Below are 22590 nucleotides of genomic sequence, written 5' to 3'. Positions count from 1 at the left end.
TAGAACTAATGAGCAAATACTCAAAAGTGACCCCCATCAAAATTTGCCAGCTAAGGCCTTGCCACTTTAGAATATCCAGAGTACTTAGTTCTGTTCTTGTTTTCCAGTTCTGTTATATCAATGGAAACTTAATTCTTTCTGTTTGAACATCGCCAACACCGTTTATTTAAAATTGCAAATTCATGTGTTCTGCTAATCAGTGGCGCAGTGAGGGGGGGTTTTGAGGGAAAAACACCCCCCTCCCCCCGGAGCCCAGAGAAATTTTTAAGTGTAATCCATTTTACTTAATTGGATTGATATTACTTATAGAATAGTATAACGATTAATTAATTATTCCTCAGAAAGCCGTAAAACTCGCCATTTTGATCCATTTATCTTAAAATTCCGCAATTTATTAATATCGCTCATACCACTTATCCTGGTGGGTATTCCATACCCCCATACACACCGGTGTCAGTTGCACCTAAAATCCCCCTAGCATTAATTCCTAGCTGCGCCCCTGCTGATAATTTACAGCTTCCTTAGCCTAGTATGATATAGGAGAAAGGAAAGTGACAGAAATTAAAAACAAACTTTGATTCTTTTAAGGTTGATTTGTTTTTTATTTGGTGCTCATTTGTACAATTTATGGATGGGGGTCAGAAGGTTTGGGGATGGAGATGCTGGGGTGAGGGGATGTTTTTTATGCAGGTGGTGGAATCACTGAGAGAGGATAAATAAATGATGATCTTTCCTTATACCTTGAGATTTTACTCTAATAGCGTTGGCGCCCACCACCGAATCCCTGCCCGTGTCCCTGCTGGCGTCCTCCGTGGCCCTGGTCGACGCCGTGACCCCTCTGACCGTGACCACCCTGTCCCAGATTACCCTGGCCATGTCCAGTCTGACGTCCACCGCTGCCTCCGAGTCCATGTCCGGTCTGACCGTGTCCTCCCTGACCGTGCCCGACCTGACCATGTCCCTGCTGGCGACCACCGTGTCCCTGTTGGCCGATGCCGTGTCCCTGGCCAACTCCGTGTCCAGTCTGACGTCCACCGCTGCCTCCGAGTCCATGTCCGGTCTGACCGTGTCCTCCCTGACCGTGCCCGACCTGACCGTGTCCCTGCTGGCGATCACCGTGTCCCTGTTGGCCGACTCCGTGTCCCTGGCCAACTCCGTGTCCAGTCTGACGTCCGCCACTGCCTCCGAGTCCATGTCCGGTCTGACCGTGTCCTCCCTGACCGTGTCCTCCCTGACCGTGTCCGACCTGACCATGTCCCTGCTGGCGACCACCGTGTCCCTGCTGGCCGACTCCGTGACCCTGGCCGACTCCATGTCCCTGCTGGCCGACTCCGTGTCCCTGTTGTTGCCTGCCACCATGTCCCGCCTGTCCGTGGCCGGTCTGTCCTTGTCCTGTGGTGCTTCCGTAGGCCGCGGCTCTCTTTGGTCTCTCCTTGGATTCGTTGCTATCAGAGGCATAATCTTGATCCTCTTCGGCATCTGAGCTGACGTCTGGCATGGCCATGATGGCCACTGCGCACAGCATCAACAGGACGAGCTGCGAGAAGAGGAAAGACGTTTTTAGGAAGGTGCATAAACATATTCAATTAATTTATCTTTTTCGTTTATGATACAAAACAGCATTTTAATAATTTTTTTGGCAATGGCATTAAATAACAATTAAATTGTGGGTTTGCAAGTTAGTTATCCCTATTTGTGAAAAAGTTTGAGAGCGATTGTATCATACACAGAGCGCGAATTTCCCGAAAAGTTTAAGTGGGTTTTACGATCCTCTCCTGTTCCCCTCCCCACTGGCTACAGTATTGTATTATTTAATAGAGGAGGCCCAAGACCGTCCCGGAGAGGCTTGATTTAAGGGTCCAATGAGGGCGCCATTTAATCGGTTTTCAAAAGTGCCTCCAGCGCGGAGTACAGAGTGATACGATTATTGTCTTTTATTTTGCAATCGACTATTTGCAAACATGAGGAATAGCATTGAAAAGTAAAACCTCCATGCTCATTGCTGTAGCCAGAAAATTCGCTCGGAGGAAGGTGAGATCGAAAACTAGGGGAAATGTTTGATTGAAAAAATTTTTTAAAATAGGGGACTAAGTAGAGGGTTTTAAACTAATTTTAGCGCTTGTCGTAATCGAAAAATCTTCATTTTCCAAGGAAATCTTTTGTAAATTCACGATTTTTTCACTATCTTGTTTTTTTTATGAGGTGAGTTAATAATGTTTTTACATTTCGTAAATTCACGATTTTTCAATATCTTGTTCCTTTTTATGATGGGAGGTAATAATGTTTCTATGTTTCGGGGGGAATGCGTGCGTACGCTACGCCACGCCATTCCATGGACTTCGCTACGCCATTGTCCATGTCGTTAACATCAAAAATATTTGCAAAAAATAGCCCTAATTTTCGCTCATTTCCCCGTCAAAATCATATCACTCTGCCGTGACGCAAGTGGCGACTTTTGCAAACCCATTTAAATCCGTGGTAGGTGACAACCAGTGATGGGATTTAACGAAGTAAAGTAATCGAAATACCGTTAACGATTACATGTTTGGTAATTTTTACTCGCAATGAATACATTTAAGACAATTAATTTTTACATTTAATCTATTCCAAAAACTCGTGCGAGTTGCATTTTAGCGTTTAAACTGAAAATTTTAATCCCAAGCGTGCTGATCGAAAGCCAATTCCAATTACATTAATCTCATTCACAGGAGTGAATTTTTAAAGGAACACATATACTTATACATAAAGAGCCTAAATCAAACTATTAAATTATTAACTTGTATGATGGCATTAAATAATCATTAATATGCTGGTTTGCTTGTTAGTACTCCATGCTTGGGATAATATTCACAGGGAATGCATTATGTACTGGAGAAAAATTAAAGTAATTACGATCCAACTAATTATTATTTCAAAGTATAATTTTTAATTGTAACTAATTGAAATTTTGACAGTGGTACTATAATAGAGCCGGATTACGTTTTTTACAATATTTTTTTCCAATCACTGGACACATATTGGCCATAATATGTGACAACACATATTGACCGACTGGAAAATCACCTATATATATATACCTATAATATATATGACGATAATTTTTGTTCACTTGCAAGTCCGTAGCCAGAAAAAAAATTCGGGGTTGGTGAGGAGTTAATTAGGAGGGAAGGCGTATTTGGGAATGTTGAAGAAGGGGTTACATATGAATGGGTTTCACATTCGACCGCATCTCCGAAAATTTTAAGAGGATTTTGTGATCCCCCCATACTCCTCCCAATTGGCTTCGGCTTGGTGTTATTTGATCGGAGCTAACCTGAGCCCATGGTTCACGGACATGAGTTTCGTTTCTTCCTTCAATTACGTTTAATTAGAAATTGATTTGAGTTCCATTAGGAAAATTATGCAGTTGAGGGAAATAATTTGAATTGACCGTGATTTGAACTTGAATTTTCATAGCTCGCGCAAAATAATCCAGCTAGATAGAGAATTGATTGCAGCATATGATACGAATTAATATCCTCGTTTGAGCATTAGTCGCGAATGATTTTTGCCCGGAAGGATTTTCACAATCTAAGCGCACTTGCTGGGGACACCGTGAACGTTTACCACTGATTAGTCCGAGGTCATTTTCGAAAATAAGAGTCCACACTTTGAAATTTTCATGCACGATCACTTACATCAATGCAACGAACGGTTTAGTTACATATGGCTGTAATTTTTGACCATGATTAAGATTAATTTTCATTTTAATGAACAAACCTTGATATTAAACTTTTTTTTCACACCAAATAAAATCTTACGCTTACTAGTATTTTTTCCAGATATTTATCTCAAGAGTTTTCAAAATGAAGTATCTACATCACCTAAGATATATTGAAATCGTACTTATATTTTCAATCCGATGCTGTGGCAGAGGATCACGATAGATATACAGAGAATTCCGCGATATCTTTTCAGAATCGAAGCAGAGGACGGAATTACTTACCCCAAAAAATATACACAGTTCGAGGAATGCATTAAAATTGAGATGTTATGAGAGACTAGAATACTAAAATGAATGCTTCACGTTATTATTTTATCATGAGACCTTTCCGCCGTGTGGTAAAGGTAAGGAAATACTACAGATGATAAATCTACATAGCAAGCAGTTCCAATTAGGAAAAATTAATTCTATGCACTGAAATGCTAACGATATCTGGTTTGAAGCGGTAATGGTAAACAAAATTTTGCTTCGAACAGATTATACTCCCAGCAAAAGAAATTTAATCAAATTCCAATTTTACATGGATCATGCCATTTAATTGTGGAATTTTTCACTTAATCAATTTTTCCTAGTTAGATTTGCTTGTGAAATTTAGTTCACGATAGACTTCGGGACATGATGACCGATTTTGGACCTTAATCTATCTCCATAAAACAGACGCATATGAATTCTCTATTAATAGATTTCCCTCTTGAAATTTCACTGTTACCCATTGTCAAAAAAAGGACTGAATCCACTAATCACAATTACTCATTTTGTGAAGGGAAAACGATGAAATCAAATGAAAAGAACGTAATTGGCGTGTACTCACCGTTGCCTTGAACATGTTGGATGCGTGTGGTTGCTTCTGCACTGTCAGCACGACTGCCTTCCTCTGTTCCTTCTGGAGCCTTTATAGTCCAGCCACCGACAGAGGTAGTTACGGCCAACTGAGAGAGATCGTAGGAGTACGGAGGGGGTGATAGGAGAATCTGGCAGAGTCCCTCCCTCCGGAGATGCCAAAGGGCGACCCGGAAAAAAAGCCAGAATTTAGTGGGTCGCGGATGAGCTTCTAGGAATTCGTACAAGAGATTCGAACGTTTGAAGACATCCGCTGGTTTTCCCACCAGCGGATCATGCACGCCATCCTCTCAATACATTTCCGTGTACCACTGCAACATTTGCCTGACCATCGCAATACAATTTCAGTGTGATGTGATACGATTCTAGGCCATCGGGATGTGAATTGTTAATTTCGGTATGATGAAAACGGCGCGATGCGACTTCCGATTATGGGTATGCTCTGCATCGTCAACGGTACTAAAAACCAGTCCAGTCTTCAGATAATATTTCGTATATCTCCCAGAACATTCTGAGTCCTTGGGTGCAGAAATTGAATACAATATTACAAAAACGCGCAGTTAGCATTGCCGAAAGATAACATGAATTTTCGTCCGAATGATTCTTGTGCCTATAAAATAACCAACTTATGAGAATAATAACTCATCTATCGAAGCTATCGGTTTTTACTGAGTCAATCATTGGATCATTCATCTTTTATAACTACTCTGCATGGCATGGAACGGTTATAGAAACTCTTTAAGTGTTCCCTAGTGAAACGATTTTCCATGCAAGAAATGTAAGTTTTAAATATGATTTTTACATTTTATCTCCATTATATATGACAATAAAGATTTATTACTTAAGATCAAAACTAGAGAAGAACGTTAAATTATAATAACCTTATACTTTCATTCTGAGAGGCTGGTCTATTTCTGCGCGAGCAGTTGCCGATTCATCTCAATACCATGCCCTGATTTGATTCCATATCACATTTTACAAATTTATATCAATATATATCGAAAAAATATTTAGGCCCATTTGTTAAGGAAATACGTAGTAACTATCTTTCTATCACCGAATAGATAATCACCAAAATTTGCACTTCCGGTCGTTTTGACTGTCATTAAATAGTCTGATGTAGTTATTCCACAGTAAAAGTTGATATTTCTAATTCTAACAGTTATCCTATGTGGATTTAGCGCAGTCAAACTGATAAATCAGCTATCTCAAAAATTTAAACAGTCACTAAAAATTACATCTTTTAAGGTGAAACTTATCGATACCTGCACTGCATAAACGCTCAACAATCGCCCACCGAATCAAATCCGCTCATCTAGATAGCCCCTATGCAGTGGAGGTATCGTTATATTCAGGGATAAATTTAATTCTCTTACGGTATTTTACCAATTAAGGTATGCTTACACCGAGTATGTAAGAAGTATACCGGCAATCTCCTCTTCCCTTTATGGACTTCCCTCTTCAATTCATAATAAGACCTATTCTATCTCAGTCTATCGAAAAATCCTTTTCTCTTTCTTACTCTCCCTCGTTTACCTAACATTCTACCCTCTAACACCGTTTTCAACATCCCCTCCCCGCTAAGTACTCCCTCCATCCATATCTTTAGTCTCTTCCGTATCTCATCTAAAAGCTGCCCCTTCTTCACTCGTCCTCCTTCCTAAGTGTCCACGTTTCCGCACCCCAAAGCGATGCACTCCATATCAGACTCTTCACTAACCTTTTCTTTAATTTTCTTTTCTTACTTAATGATCCTCTCATAAGCTCCTTCCTGTTCGTGAACGCCTCCTTTGCTAATGTAATTCTCTTACTACTGTATCCGTTTTCCTTTAATGTGCTGCCCGAATAGTTGAATTGATCTACCTGCTCAAGTTTATCCCCTTCTACTTTTATCTTGAGTCTTACATTCCTCGCTCGCGATGCTTTACAAAACCGTAAAACCTTGGTCTTCTTGTGATTAATCCTCAAAAACATGGAGATGAATCAGGAATATGTAGGATAGATGTTTGGAATCCAAAAAGGAAGTTAGTGGGACTAAAAATACACAGGGAACCAGTTCCCGCACATGTTTAGTGTCCACTGCAGAGGTGTACGCATGGATACAGAAAGCTAGTTTATGCAGCGGCGCCTTAATAGGAAACTGGGAAATCCAAGAATATACTCAATACTAGGATTCATAATCTATATTATTTTTGCACTCTTAATTCCTGGAACTAGACTTTCAACCGTTAGTGATCAATATGTACCACCGGGGGTCGGTATTCAACTCAGTTACGCAGACGTCATCATAGGTTCAACGTGGTGTGTAACAATGGGTCACTGGCATGAATTTTTTTATTTCACAGGCGGACAGAAAAGTATTTTCTGAATTCAGCAAAGAAAACCGCATGTAAATCTGAGTGTTCCTTCGCGAGATATGTAATTATAAATATAACGAATTTTAAAGCGCGCCAAAAACTTCCTCACCCTAAGGTCCCTATTAGCCGCTGCCGACGAAGCCTCGATGATGGCATAGGTGCCTAAACATCACACGAAGCAATTGTTGTGATTGTTTGTAACAGTTGCCAGCAGTTGTGAGAGCTTCATTTGTGAGACGTGTTAATTATTTTCTATTTAAAGCAAAATATCCGACGATAGAGGCTAATATTTTGTATTATTTATAATATCAATATCTGAGTAAGGGCATAAAATATAAAACTGGAGTAGTTAAACCAAAAAATTTATAATACCTAAATAACATCGTTGTAGGAGACTGAGCCACGGCCGTTGGAAGGGGGATACGTTATTTGTAAGTTGATGTTATCGATGGCATATCATTCATTTAAGTATGTAATTAGAACAATTTTGATGTTGTCTAATGTCCGCTACGCTTTTAGATGCTATAACTTCATCCATTTATTCGTAGGTACCGGAGAATGCGTCGTTTAGGACTGCCTGCTCTTGTATTATGAGGTGAATTCCAGTCCATGCAACTTTTGCTCGCTGATTGGAGACATCTAGGAACATTTTTTGTGCCAAAATAGTGTTATTTTCAACGTGACATCTCCCGTTAAGCTACTACTAATAATCACAGTGCTAGTGGTTGTAATGCACTAAGTTGGACTAGGTTGAAAAATATCGGCAAAGAGTTATCAGTGTTCCACCGTGAATGAATTCTAACAACTGCTATTACGCTATCGATTAATGTCTAACAGTAGTGACAAAATTGACAGTGGCGTGTTCACCTTCGTTGTTCACCGTAGATATGACATTTCAGGTTCATGCTATCAAGATGAAAACTGTGTATGAAGTTTATTATTATATTATATCAACGAATGGTGGTGAGAAAAGTCACCTGTGTCACTTGCGTGGACAAATTTAAGGCTTTAAATCAGTAAATAAATAGTTGTTTTCATCACTACGAGCTCTGTTATTATAAGTTGCATGTGATGATTATAAGAATGGTAGTGACTGTCAGTTTTTGATAACTTTATTTGCCTATTTCCCACTATATTTTTATGGTATATGCTAGTATATTGTTTATGGATTTACCTATACCATTAAAATAGGTTGTAGCTTGTGTGTGTTGGTAGCGGAACCGATTCGCGATCTCTCATGCGGATTGTGTGCAAACAGTTTTTCTGTGAATTCGTTCCGTAGGACGGATAGGACTACCTTCTCCGCTAATACGGCGTTGCCAAATTCAACAGCACAGCTCGTAAGCTTACGATCGTATTCCTCCAGTATTATAAGTTTCTTTTATATCTCGACTTTCCGCCGGCGTATAGCATTAATTTGTCATAACAAATTCCATGAGGGTCGTGGTATCAATTTTGGTGTCCTAAATAAAAGCTGGTGTCCTAACACCCCCTCCCACACGCCTTTTAGGCGGCTTGCGGGGTATTATGTAGATATAGATGTATTTCAGGTGCACTATTCGAACGAGCGGCAACGTTATCATCGTTTTTCTGATAACTAAAACATACGAAGTGAAGCGCTTGTACTTCATCATCCCGATGTCGCATAATTAATATCCCAAGTAATAATCGTGGCACAAGAGCAATAGGAAAGCTTACCCAAGAATAAAAGAACAAAATAAAGTGACGATGAGCGGCTAAATACTCCCTCAAAACAAATTTTACAGCATTAGCTCAGCGTATTTCCCAACTCTCTACGGTTGTTTAGGCACCTATGACGTCATCTCTTAACATCTCTTGAAATAATATTGGAGAATTGGGGAAAAGGCCATTCTATCTCATCTGCTGGGACCCATCACTGATGAAGAAGTCGTCACACAAGATATGTTTATTTTATAAATAATGATTGTTTGAAATGAGTATCCGAACGCCTATTAACATATTTCATTCCCTATTTTAATTGGCGCCCAGATAATTATCCCAATTTATCACTGACACTATAACCAACACATCTTGTCTTATGATTGCTTTCTGAGATCTGAGTTCCAAAAGGTGAAAATGAAGGCCATTTTTTCCCTCTCCACTATCATTTTATAAGTAGATATAATTTTTATCCTCACCTCATAGTTTGCGTAAGTACTTTTGTTGTTTATTAATTCATATTTTTCCATGAAGGTGATGCTTAAGATATGATGGAGTATATCTTAACTGTACCCTTAGAGAGGGAGAGGAGTGGAAGCTCAGAAGAATGTAGAAACGAAAATATGGAAGAAAGATAGTAAAAGGTCAGAAGTAAATACCAGGATAGATGATATGAAGGGATTGGTATTAACTCAATGGTGTAGGTTTTTAAATCTTGACTTGAACTTAACGGTACAGATTCTGGTAAAATATTCGCTGGAAGTTGTGTTTTATCGTAACTGTGTTTGTGGCTGGTATTTTATTGGTACTTAATAAAGTTTGCTTAATTTTGCTTCTACGTTTTTTTATTGACCGGTATAAATCATTTCTGGAATATAACTAATTATTTCTCTGAGGTTTCTTCGTATTTGACCATAGTAATAAAAAATTAGAGAATCATCTTTTCTCTTATCAACCTTTTATCCCATAACTCGTGAGATGGTACTTTTAAGTCGTGTATCACAATGAAAATCTTATATTTCTTTATTATACTAGCTTGTTTCTGTATTCAACGGATGAAAAAGTCAAATTTAATGGAAGCTGAGAAACAATCGGTATACAGATTTGCGAATCTGTATACCGATGTATTTCGAAATCTTAAAAATATATAGATATATTCCTTTTAGTGCAACTAGGGTACTACTGTAAATGTATATGTATATAACAGAACAAAGGAAGTGATTTTCCTAACCTCCGGAGATTCATTGGTGGGCTACCTCAGGGGTGGGACATGATGAACAAAATCATTTGCTTCCCTTCCCCAGTATGATGGACCTGGACTTCTATCTATCGGCTGGGATGCTGATGTCTCTCTGAAAAGACTGGGATCTTAATCCACCACCCGGATTGCTCCTCCCTCAGACGTTTTTGACAAATGCACATGCTACTGGCAGTGGTAGCACTCCCAGTTTTTTACGTGTCACTTCTCTGCATGTTGGGTTCCTCTACAATGTCAGCAGCCCAAGAGTACAACTTTTTTCCCCTGGTCTAGGTTGTCCTATATAATTTTAAGGAATTTTACTTTGTGGAGGCTGCAATCTTCTCAGAGACACTCAGTGACAGATGCAGAAAAAAACTCAAAGGGGAGGGGGGCGCATAAGATATCTTGAGCTACCTTTACTATTCTCATAATAAAAGAGTAAACCTGTCACATGCAAAGCTTAAGAAATTTTTATTTAGACTGATAATGCACACATACATACAATGCCATCTTATGATATAAAGTAAGTTACACTTGGGGTTCTGTATTACGTATTGCTCCGCAAATGTGGGCGGCCCCGCAAGTGGAGGGGTGCACGCCCCCTGCACACCCTCTATGTATACACCACTGGAGGCACTTGAAACTCTGACAGCATCAGTTCTTGGGCGAGTAAACAAGCATGCTCGAAAGGTAAACCCGGCTCTAGAATCATCCTCCTGCAGATGGCCGTTTTGTGAAAGCAATCGACAAGACAGGAGCTGAATTTCAATTTTTAACTTCATTTCCTCATCTTAGGGAGGCTAAAACCAATTAAGGATATTCGTGGGCCCCCAGATTAGTAAACATTTCCAAGATTTGACGTTTATGAAACATCCGAACCATAAAAAAAATCGACCTAGGCTTGGGTTCAAAAACGTGTGTTAGAACGTTTTGGGTAAAAAAAAAAGATTGTTATGTCGCTCATGCCAAGGAATTGCTATTGGCGTATGAGGCCATGGGGTGTAATATATCATTAAAAATGCATTTCCTTCATTCACACCCGGACCATTACATAGAAAATTTAGGAGCAGATTTAAATTAACACTGGGAACGGTTCCATGAAGACGTAATATTTGAGAGGAGATTTTCAGGGAAGTTGAATGCGGGCATGTTGGCATATTAGGCTTAAGGCTGGTTTTTGCATGAGAAACAGGTATGAAGGGAAATCGAATGCCAAATTAAGGTACTCATGTTGTTCATCGTTCTTCTTATTTGTTATTTTACTCTTTGCTGATACGCGTGCGGTATTGAGGGTACCAGTGTGGTAGCGTACTACCTTCTGAACTGTTGGAAACCATTTTCATTATTTTTTTCTATGCCGTGTTCTTAAGTATTTTTATTATTGCTGATATTAGCTGCTGATATATTTTTCCGTCAATTTGGGAAATTTGGGGTAGGGGAAAAAATGGGAGCTGAAACATGAAGAAAATAAGTGAAAAAATTGCGGAAAAAAAGGAAAGGTTGACAATTTTTAATGTTTTTTTCAATCATTTTCGGAAATTATTCCCCCCAAATGTACATCTTTACCATAAATTATCATGATTTAGAACTTTTCACCTCTCAAAAAACCTAATAAGAAAAAATACTAATATAATCCTTTTCATTCCTCCAAATTATTGCAAAGTGATAAAATTTAGAGGGGGAAATTACCCCCAAAATGGTGGGTGATGGAAGAAAACGGATGTCATATTCGGATTTAGGAGGTCATTTTACATATAAATTAGCAGGAGTGGTATCGGGGCTCGAAAGAAAATTATTTTTGCCGTCCAGTGTTATTTCATTCTTTTAATTCTATTTGCTTCTCCTCTTTTGCATTGGAATTGAATGTCTAAATTAGAGGAATCAAATTTACTCATGATTTTCTCAGGTACTTACTCATACATTCAGGATAGCAGTACATATACCTACCAAATGAGGAAAACGATTCTCGTTTCATACAAATCTTATTCAATAAAAGGTTTCATAGATATCCTTCCTTGGAAATCTATACTCACGGTCTTACCTTGTGAAAACTCTTATGGCTATGAGAATAGGAGCATTTGGGTTGGACGATATTCTAATCCTTAGGATGAAAAAATACAGACACATGTAGGAATAACATTTTCCCAGTGTTTGTAAACAGTTTCATTTATTCGTTTTACTTCCTCTCTTTAATTAATGAAACTGAGTAAATGCATATTAGATTCAAAAGTGTCAGACGAGATTTTGTGGAACATGTGACAAAATTTTGCTATGTCAACTTGGACTTTTAATTGAGTACAATGTGTTTCAACGCTACTACATCACCATCATAAACACTCCCACTAGCATGAAATTTTGCAATAGTATGAAACAGGAGTGTACCTGATCATGAGGTAGCAATGTTGAAACATGTTGTTCCCAAATCAAAGTCTAAGTGGACACATCAAAATCTTTATTAATCCTAATTGTTTTCATGATTGATGCTGCTTTTGGGCAATGCTACTAAGAGGTCAGCCAGGTCCCTGAGCTGGTTACCAATGAGCCCTCGATGCAATTAACGCTCAACAGTGATCATCAACCCATACCTACTGGCCTTTAAACTTCATTCCCTATGCTCCTTCACTTGGCTAACCTGTCCCAAGACAGAGATAGCCAATGTGGCAGTATTGAGTTCGTAATCAAAGGAAAGCACATTATTATACATATACTGTTTGTACTAATGAAAGGGATATAATTAGTTTCCATTAAGTTCTTATAAACAAGCTAGTAGTCAGCAGAGGAGTTTCCAAGGGTTCAAACTACCCAAAGAATTTTTCAAGATACAGTCGTAAGCAGAGGCACCAAAATTTCATGAATAGTAATTTTAAGTAGAATATATTTCAACAATATTTTTAAAAAAATATTTGCATTGAAATTTAAAAAAATATGTCTACATCACATGCATAACATATTCATGCAGTCTATGTCACCATGATTGTAAGAAAAATTAAAGAACTAAACTCAGAATTTTTGCTATTTGCAAAAATTCTGTGCAAATACTCATAAGTGACCCCCACCAAAATTTGCCAGCTAAGGTTTTGCCACTTTAGAATATCCAGAGTACTTAGTTCTGATCTTGCTTTCAAGTTCTGTTATATCAATGGAAACTTAATTCTTTCTGTTTGAACATCGCCAACACAGTTTATTTAAAATTGCAAATTCATGTGTTCTGCTAATCAGTGGCGCAGTGAGGGGGGGTTTTGAGGGAAAAACACACCCCTCCCCCCGGAGCCCAGAGAAATTTTTAAGTGTAATCCATTTTACTTAATTGGATTGATATTACTTATAGAATAGTATAACGATTAATTAATCATTCCTCAGAAAGCCGTAAAACTCGCCATTTTGATCCATTTATCTTATAATTCCGCAATTTATTAATATCGCTCATACCACTTATCCTGGTCGGTATTCCATACCCCCATACACACCGGTATCAGTTGCACCTAAAATCCCCCTAGCATTAATTCCTAGCTGCGCCCCTGCTGATAATTTACAACTTCCTTAGCCTAGTATGATATAGGAGAAAGGAAATTGACAGAAATTAAAAACAACCTATGATTCGTTTAGGGTTGATTTGTTTTTTATTTGGTGCTCATTTGTACAATTTATGGAAGGGGGTCAGAAGGTTTGGGGATGGAGATGCTGGGGTGAGGGGATGTGTTTTATGCAGGTGGTGGAATCACTGAGAGAGGATAAATAAATGATGATCTTTCCTTATACCTTGAGATTTTACTCTAATAGCGTTGGCGCCCACCACCGAATCCCTGCCCGTGTCCCTGCTGGCGTCCTCCGTGGCCCTGGTCGACGCCGTGACCCCTCTGACCGTGACCACCCTGTCCCAGATTACCCTGGCCATGTCCAGTCTGACGTCCACCGCTGCCTCCGAGTCCATGTCCGGTCTGACCGTGTCCTCCCTGACCGTGCCCGACCTGACCATGTCCCTGCTGGCGACCACCGTGTCCCTGTTGGCCGATGCCGTGTCCCTGGCCAACTCCGTGTCCAGTCTGACGTCCACCGCTGCCTCCGAGTCCATGTCCGGTCTGACCGTGTCCTCCCTGACCGTGCCCGACCTGACCGTGTCCCTGCTGGCGACCACCGTGTCCCTGTTGGCCGACTCCGTGTCCCTGGCCAACTCCGTGTCCAGTCTGACGTCCGCCACTGCCTCCGAGTCCATGTCCGGTCTGACCGTGTCCTCCCTGACCGTGTCCTCCCTGACCGTGTCCGACCTGACCATGTCCCTGCTGGCGACCACCGTGTCCCTGCTGGCCGACTCCGTGACCCTGGCCGACTCCATGTCCCTGCTGGCCGACTCCGTGTCCCTGTTGTTGCCTGCCACCATGTCCCGCCTGTCCGTGGCCGGTCTGTCCTTGTCCTGTGGTGCTTCCGTAGGCCGCGGCTCTCTTTGGTCTCTCCTTGGATTCGTCGCTATTAATAATCGTCGTTAAGGCATAATCTTGATCCTCTTGGGAATCTGAGCTGACGTCTGGCATGGCCATGATGGCCACTGCGCACAGCATCAACAGGACGAGCTGCGAGAAGAGGAAAGACGTTTTTAGGAAGGTGCATAAACATATTCGATTAATTTATCTTTTTCGTTTATGATGCAAAACAGCATTTTAATTATTTTTTGGCAATGGCATTAAATAACAATTAAATTGTGGGTTTGCAAGTTAGTTATCCCTATTTGTGAAAAAGTTTGAGAGCGATTGCATCATACACAGAGCGCGAATTTCCCGAAAAGTTTAAGTGGGTTTTACGATCCTCTCCTGTTCCCCTCCCCACTGGCTACAGTATTGTATTATTTAATAGAGGAGGCCCAAGACCGTCCCGGAGAGGCTTGATTTAAGGGTCCAATGAGGGCGCCATTTAATCGGTTTTCAAAAGTGCCTCCAGCGCGGAGTACAGAGTGATACGATTATTGTCTTTTATTGTGCAATCGACTATTTGCAATCATGAGGAATAGCATTGAAAAGTAAAACCTCCATGCTCATTGCTGTAGCCAGAAAATTCGCTCGGAGGAAGGTGAGATCGAAAACTAGGGGAAATGTTTGATTGAAAAAATTTTTTAAAATAGGGGACTAAGTAGAGGGTTTTAAACTAATTTTAGCGCTTGTCGTAATCGAAAAATCTTCATTTTCCAAGGAAATCTTTTGTAAATTCACGATTTTTCACTATCTTGTTTTTTTTTATGAGGTGAGTTAATAATGTTTTTATATTTCGTAAATTCACGATTTTTCAATATCTTGTTCCTTTTTATGATGGGAGGTAATAATGTTTTTATGTTTCGGGGGGAATGGGTGCGTACGCTACGCCACGCCACACAGTGGTCCCAAATCGAAAAAAGCTGGCCAAAAGTCATTTTTTCGACTTTTTACGAGGAAGTTTTGAATTACGTATTCGGATTCTGCAGGATATGGCCTATAATAATTTGTACCTGATAGGTCTGTGTGATTATTATGTTGACCTGTGTAACCCGTCAAACATGAGCATGTTCAGCCTAAAACGCCCGAGGCGTAGAAATAGTCGATTTTAGGGTAATTCAACTTAATAAATGACTACTTTAATTTCATGGGATTCATCTGTCAATTTTAATACGGTAAGTTTGCATATTTTTTCACAATATTATGGTAAGTGTTGTTCGTTTCAGAATTTATTATAACTATATTTAATTATTTATAATGTTAGCTATTTTTGGGCCTATTTTTAGTCAAATGTGTCAATATAGTTTCGTGCCCGTCCGTGCCCCTCAAAGATTCCTATGCTTAATCCTTAGGAAGAGTATGTACAACAAGATGGAGAAAAAAAATCTTGCCTATACTTGCCTATCCGACATCTAGAGGGTTTTAAGTTGAGCGGTGCACCCTCTGAGGGCGGCCGCCGCGGCGGCCGGCGGGAGACAGTGGCATTATCGCTCAAATATTCCTGTATCGGTAGTCAAACTTGCATGGTGTATACTTAGCATAATTCTACATCCTGTACGATTACATAAATCAAGTGCTTCACGCCTATCGTATGCACACTTCTCGTTTGTGCTCTCACCTTCAAATATTCATGAAACCAATGAGGGCCGGTTTTCATGCTCTTAATGAGAAACATTATGAGTGATCAAAAGTGACTACTCAAGTCCTCGTGCGAGAACCTTACAGTAACCACAAGATGCTTTTCTCTGCAAAACTTTCCTCATATTTTTATAGAGAAGAGATCCCTTGCATGCTGTACAGCGTTGTCAGCACGTTATTCCGAAATAAGGTATTGGCTCTAAGAGAAATAAATGCTCCTTAATGCCAAGAATTATTCACAGAATCATTTTAACAGCCCATAGATGTAGATAGGATTGAATTCGGAGGGACAATTCGTCTAAACCCACCAATGGAGCGTGAATCTTGCTCGTGTTTTTTTTAATAATAATGGAATGAGGATGACGGCCTCCCTCACCATAGCCATTGCATGGATGTGGTGAACATTTCCCACTCAGTTTTACTAAATGATTTTCTATGTGAACAAGTGCTGTGCTCCGAACTGTGTTAACACGGCTAACTCGAGAAACTTCTCCTGTCCAGATAATTAAAGCACTTGGTTTGCCAGTATTTGGCATTCAAATTTCAGGATACGCCGGAAACTCAGAGGCAAGTCTATATAAGCTTTATATCTTTTATTCAATGTCAAATCATAATTTCCGGTTTATTATTGGTTAAAAATAGACAACTTATAGAAATCACATTCATCGTTTCAGCCGTAAATACTCCTGTTAAATTTGAATTATGGGTGCAGCAAATTTTTTCGTACCTTGCGGTGTACAATAAAAATACGGAGAGAAAAGAATATTAATAAGCGAAGAAGAAGGAATATGTCGTGGAATATTTGAAAACAAAATTTCGACTGAATGAAATCAAGCATGCAAAAAATATTTATGACGCGTTTTGTGCGAAGAATGTTTTCTCGAAATACCTGAGAAAGTGGAATCAAAGCTCGAGGACAGATGAGCATTGCAAGAGATGTTCAAAAGCTGGTTGCAGAAGGAAATGAAATTCCCTCCAGAAGCACATCAATATCTCCTTCTCGCATCTAGTGAGTGCAAATGATTACCGTGTATGCACAGTCGGTGAATATATGCAGTGTATAAAAATAATCACTTATTAATCTCAATCATCATATTTTTAAAAGTGAAGTTTTGATTCAGGATTTCATTTCAGACAAGATGAAATTACGTGTAAATATAAAATTATAATCAATAAGTAAGAAATATTGGACCCGTTTCTATAATTTTGAAAAATCTACGAATAAATGCTTTATGTGTATGAAATGTAATTATTAATGTGATTTGTAATTTCCACGACGGGTATCGATGAAAGACTTATTCATAGACTTTCAGTGATATTAAAATCTCTGTCCTGCGGCTATGAGATAAATAATGAAGCCTTCAGCCAGTATTGCATTGAAATAGCTGAGCTGTGCATCGATTATGCTTGGTATTATATTCTGCTCATGGTAAATAAAGTATGATGATAAATGGAACAGCAATTTCCAAAGAATCCTTTCTTACAATTGAAGTTTTAACGGAGGAAGCATTGGAGGCCGGGAACATAGACATGAGGAAATTCCGAGAGCATTGTACAAGAAAATACCCAAGAATGTTAAATTATGAAGATATCTTTCGAAGACTCCTGCAAATATATGAATCATACATTTTAATTACATCAGGAGTTACAAAAAAACGAGGTCAGCCTATCAGGTGAGGTGAAAATTTGCTAATTTTAAGTGATTCGCAGAACGACAATGAGTCCGATGGTGTGACATCGGGAGACGATTATTTTTAAATTTGTTCTTTGTGATACATGAAAGCCATTTTATTGCAATTCGAACATTATTTTCCTCAATGTTCTTAATATCAGTCATTTTATTTCATCTTATGTGACTTATCAAATACATGGAAGCCAAAAATGAGTGAGTGTGAGCACTTTTTTCCGATTTTGGTATCTCACCAACTATGCTGATGGTCGCGGATTCGAATCTCACCAATTTCATGTCGTAAATTCTATAATGGGTTTTAACAACAATTTCTACATCTTTTACCTTAAAATTATACTAATTTAAACTCTCCATGAACACCAAGTTATCACCAATCGCAATGACATCTATATTGAGATTTTCTAAAAACTGTTTAAATAATAACAGCTCAAATAATGATAAAATGAAGAGACATCGTAAAAATAATGCCAAAATCAGATTCAGACGATCAAAATCAGTGGGAGATATCCACTTTTGTTGCTGTTTTAGCTAAAATTACGACGTTATTAATTTTGGCCAGCTTTTTTCGATTTGGGACCACTGTGCGCCATTCCATGGACTTCGCTACGCCATTGTCCATGTCGTTAACATCAAAAATATTTGCAAATAAGCTCTTATAAAAAAAATTTTTTTTAAAACCAGCCTTTATATTTAGATTACAGGGGATGAGCAACGTTTATATATGACACAAGCAAAAAAACTCAGTGACCCCGAAAAACCAAAAGTGACGTATTAAAAAAGTCACTATATTTATTAAATTTTCAGTGAATGGTAAGCCCCCTATGTTTCAAAATGCCACCCCTATGCTTTTAAATGCCTACTATGTGGATATGCCTAAAGATGATAACTTTTACTGTGGTCGCAAAACACGAAAATCGACCATTTGGAACTTCTTAGATCAAAAACATGTTTTGGGGGGCTATAGGTTGACTGGGGGTGGTTAAAGGGGGATTGGAGAGAAAAAGTTATATTTTCATGTATTGTCATCGGAAATGAAGAAGTGTGCAAAATTTCAGCGTTTTTGCTTCACAGGAAGTGAGTCAAATTTGAGTTACAAGATTTGTACCAGACAAACAGACAAACAAACAGACAAAAAGACAGGTTGGTGAGTTGATATAAAGGCTGGAAAAATAGCCCTAATTTTCGCTCATTTCCCCGTCAAAATCATATCACTCTGCCGTGACGCAAGTGGCGACTTTTGCAAACCCATTTAAATCCGTGGTAGGTGACAACCAGTGATGGGATTTAACGAAGTAAAGTAATCGAAATACCGTTAACAATTACATGTTTGGTAATTTTTACTCGCAATGAATACATTTAAGACAATTAATTTTTACATTTAATCTATTCCAAAAACTCGTGCGAGTTGCATTTTAGCGTTTAAACTGAAAATTTTAATCCCAAGCGTGCTGATCGAAAGCCAATTCCAATTACATTAATCTCATACACAGGAGTGAATTTTTAAAGGAACACATATACTTATACATAAAGAGCCTAAATCAAACTATTAAATTATTAACTTGTATGATGGCATTAAATAATCATTAATATGCTGGTTTGCTTGTTAGTACTCCATGCTTGGGATAATATTCACAGGGATTCCATTACGTACAGGAGCAAAATTAAAGTAATTACGATCCAACTGATTATTATTTCAAAGTATAATTTTTAATTTTAACTAATTGAAATTTTGACAGTGGTACTATAATAGAGCCGGATTACGTTTTTTACAATATTTTTTTCCAATCACTGGACACATATTGGCCATAATATGTGACAACACATATTGACCGACTGGAAAATCACCTATAGTATATCACACGAGAATTTTTGTTCACATGCAAGTCTGTAGCCAGAAAAAAATTCGGGGTTGGTGAGGGGTTAATTAGGAGGGAAGGCGCATTTGGGAATGTTGAAGAAGGGGTTACATATGAATGGGTTTCACATTCGACCGCATCTCCGAAAATTTTAAGAGGATTTTGTGATCCCCCCATACTCCTCCCAATTGGCTTCGGCTTGGTGTTATTTGATCGGTGCTAACCTGAGCCCATGGTTCACGGACATGAGTTTCGTTTCTTCCTTCAAATACGTTCAATTAGAAATTGATTTGAGTTCCATTAGGAAAATTATGCAGTTGAGGGAAATAATTTGAATTGACCGTGATTTGAACTTGAATTTTCATAGCTCGCGCAAAATAATCCATGTAGGTAGAGAATCGATTACAGCATATGATCCGAATTTATATCCTCGTTTGAGCATTAGTCGCGAATGATTTTTGCCCGGAAGGATTTTCACAATCTGAGCGCACTTGCTGGGGATACCGCGAACGTTTACCACTGACTAGTCCGAGGTCATTTTCGAAAATAAGAGTCCACACTTTGAAATTTTCATGCACGATCACTTATATCAATGCAACGAACGGTTTAGTTACATATGGCTGTGATTTTTGACCATGATTAAGATTAATTTTCATTTTAATGAACAAATCTTGATATTAAACTTTTTTTTCACACCAAATAAAATCTTACGCTTACTAGTATTTTTTCCAGATATTTATCTCAAGAGTTTTCAAAATGAAGTATCTACATCACCTAAGATATATTGAAATCGGACTTATATTTTCAATCCGATGCTGTGGCAGAGGATCACGATAGATATACAGAGAATTCCGCGATATCTTTTCAGAATCGAAGCAGAGGACGGAATTACTTACCCCAAAAAATATACTCAGTTCGAGGAGTGCATCATATTTGAGATGTTATGAGGGACTAGAATACTAAAATGAATGCTTCACGTTATTATTTTATCATGAGACCTTTCCGCCGTGTGGTAAAGGTAAGGAAATACTACAGATGATAAATCTACATAGCAAGCAGTTCCAATTAGGAAAAATTAATTCTATGCACTGAAATGCTAACGATATCTGGTTTGAAGCGGTAATGGTAAACAAAATTTTGCTTCGAACAGATTATACTCCCAGTAAAAGAAATTTAATCAAATTCCAATTTTACATGGATCATGCCATTTAATTGTGGAATTTTTCACTTAATCAATTTTTCCTAGTTAGATTTGCTTGTGAAATTTAGTTCACGATAGACTTCGGGACATGATGACCGATTTTGGACCTTAATCTATCTCCATAAAAAAGACGCATATGAATTCTCTAATAATAGATTTCCCTCTTGAAATTTCACTGTTACCCATTGTCGAAAACAGGACTGAATCCACTAATCACAAGTACTCATTTTGTGAAGGGAAAACGATGAAATCAAATGAAAAGAACGTAATTGGCGTGTACTCACCGTTGCCTTGAACATGTTGGATGCGTGTGGTTGCTTCTGCACTGTCAGCACGACTGCCTTCCTCTGTTCCTTCTGGAGCCTTTATAGTCCAGCCACCGACAGAGGTAGTTACGGCCAACTGAGAGAGATCGTAGGAGTACGGAGGGGGTGATAGGAGAATCTGGCAGAGTCCCTCCCTTCGGAGATGCCAAAGGGCGACCCGGAAAAAAGCCAGAATTTAGTCGGTCGCGGATGAGCTTCTATGAATTCGTACAAGAGATTCGAACGTTTGAAGACATCCGCTGGTTTTCCTACCAGCGGATCATGCACGCCATCCTCTCAATACATTTCCGTGTACCACTGCAACATTTGCCTGACCATCGCAATACGATTTCAGTGTGATGTGATACGATTCTAGGCCATCGGGATGTGAATTGTTAATTTCGCTATGATGAAAACGGCGCGAAGCGACTTCCGATTATGGGTATGCTCTGCATCGTTAACGGTACTAAAAACCAGTCCACCATGGTCGCGCCGAGACCAAGTCTTCAGATAATATTTCGTAAATCTCCCAGAACATACTGAGTCCTTGGGTGCAGAAATTGAATACAATATTACAAAAACGCGCAGTTAGCATTGCCGAAAGATAACATGAATTTTCGTCCGAATGATTCTTGTGCCTATAAAATAACCAACTTATGAGAATAATAACTCATCTATCGAAGCTATCGGTTTTTACTGAGTCAATCATTGGATCATTCATCTTTTATAACTACTCTGCATGGCATGGAACGGTTATAGAAACTCTTTAAGTGTTCCCTAGTGAAACGATTTTCCATGCAAGAAATGTAAGTTTTAAATATGATTTTTACATTTTATCTCCATTATATATGACAATAAAGATTTATTACTTAAGATCAAAACTAGAGAAGAACGTTAAATTATAATAACCTTATACTTTCATTCTGAGAGGCTGGTCTATTTCTGCGCGAGCAGTTGCCGATTCATCTCAATACCATGCCCTGATTTGATTCCATATCACATTTTACAAATTTATATCAATATATATCGAAAAAATATTTAGGCCCATTTGTTAAGGAAATACGTAGTAACTATCTTTCTATCACCGAATAGATAATCACCAAAATTTGCACTTCCGGTCGTTTTGACTGTCATTAAATAGTCTGATGTAGTTATTCCACAGTAAAAGTTGATATTTCTAATTCTAACAGTTATCCTATGTGGATTTAGCGCAGTCAAACTGATAAATCAGCTATCTCAAAAATTTAAACAGTCACTAAAAATTACATCTTTTAAGGTGAAACTTATCGATACCTGCACTGCATAAACGCTCAACAATCGCCCACCGAATCAAATCCGCTCATCTAGATAGCCCCTATGCAGTAGAGGTATCGTTATATTCAGGGATAAATTTAATTCTCTTACGGTATTCTACCAATTAAGGTATGCTTACACCAAGTATGTAAGAAGTATACCGGAAATCTCCTCTTCCCTTTATGGACTTCCCTCTTCAATTCATAATAAGACCTATTCTATCTCAGTCTATCGAAAAATCCTTTTCTCTTTCTTACTCTCCCTCGT

At 38.7% G+C, this 22590-nt stretch overlaps 1 protein-coding gene across 1 annotated transcript; it reads right to left on the bottom strand.

Moving 5' to 3' along the window:
* Nucleotides 1-581: 581 nt before the first annotated feature.
* On the bottom strand, nucleotides 582-14349 carry LOC124166816. Its single transcript, XM_046544512.1, has 2 exons — nucleotides 13849-14349; nucleotides 582-1246 (listed from the first exon to the last, which is right to left on the bottom strand). Exons 1-2 carry the CDS (start codon nucleotides 14256-14258, stop codon nucleotides 700-702), a joined length of 957 nt encoding a protein of 318 aa, XP_046400468.1. The 5' UTR covers nucleotides 14259-14349; the 3' UTR covers nucleotides 582-699.
* Between the last annotated feature and the right edge of the window lie 8241 nt (nucleotides 14350-22590).

Source organism: Ischnura elegans, chromosome 1 (genome assembly GCF_921293095.1).
Source record: "Ischnura elegans chromosome 1, ioIscEleg1.1, whole genome shotgun sequence".
Classification (NCBI taxonomy): domain Eukaryota; kingdom Metazoa; phylum Arthropoda; class Insecta; order Odonata; family Coenagrionidae; genus Ischnura; species Ischnura elegans.
The sequence above is the reverse complement of the archived record's forward strand: the minus strand, read 5'-3'. Positions and strand labels throughout refer to the sequence as shown.

Coding starts and splice junctions, on each gene's coding strand:
- LOC124166816 (XM_046544512.1), bottom strand. CDS start 14,258: ATGGTGGCAGGCAACAACAGGGACACGGAGTCGGCCAGCAGGGACATG. Junction 1,247..13,848: donor GCCAGCAGGGACATGGTCAG/GTCGGGCACGGT, acceptor GGACATGGTCAG/GTCGGACACGGTCAGGGAGG.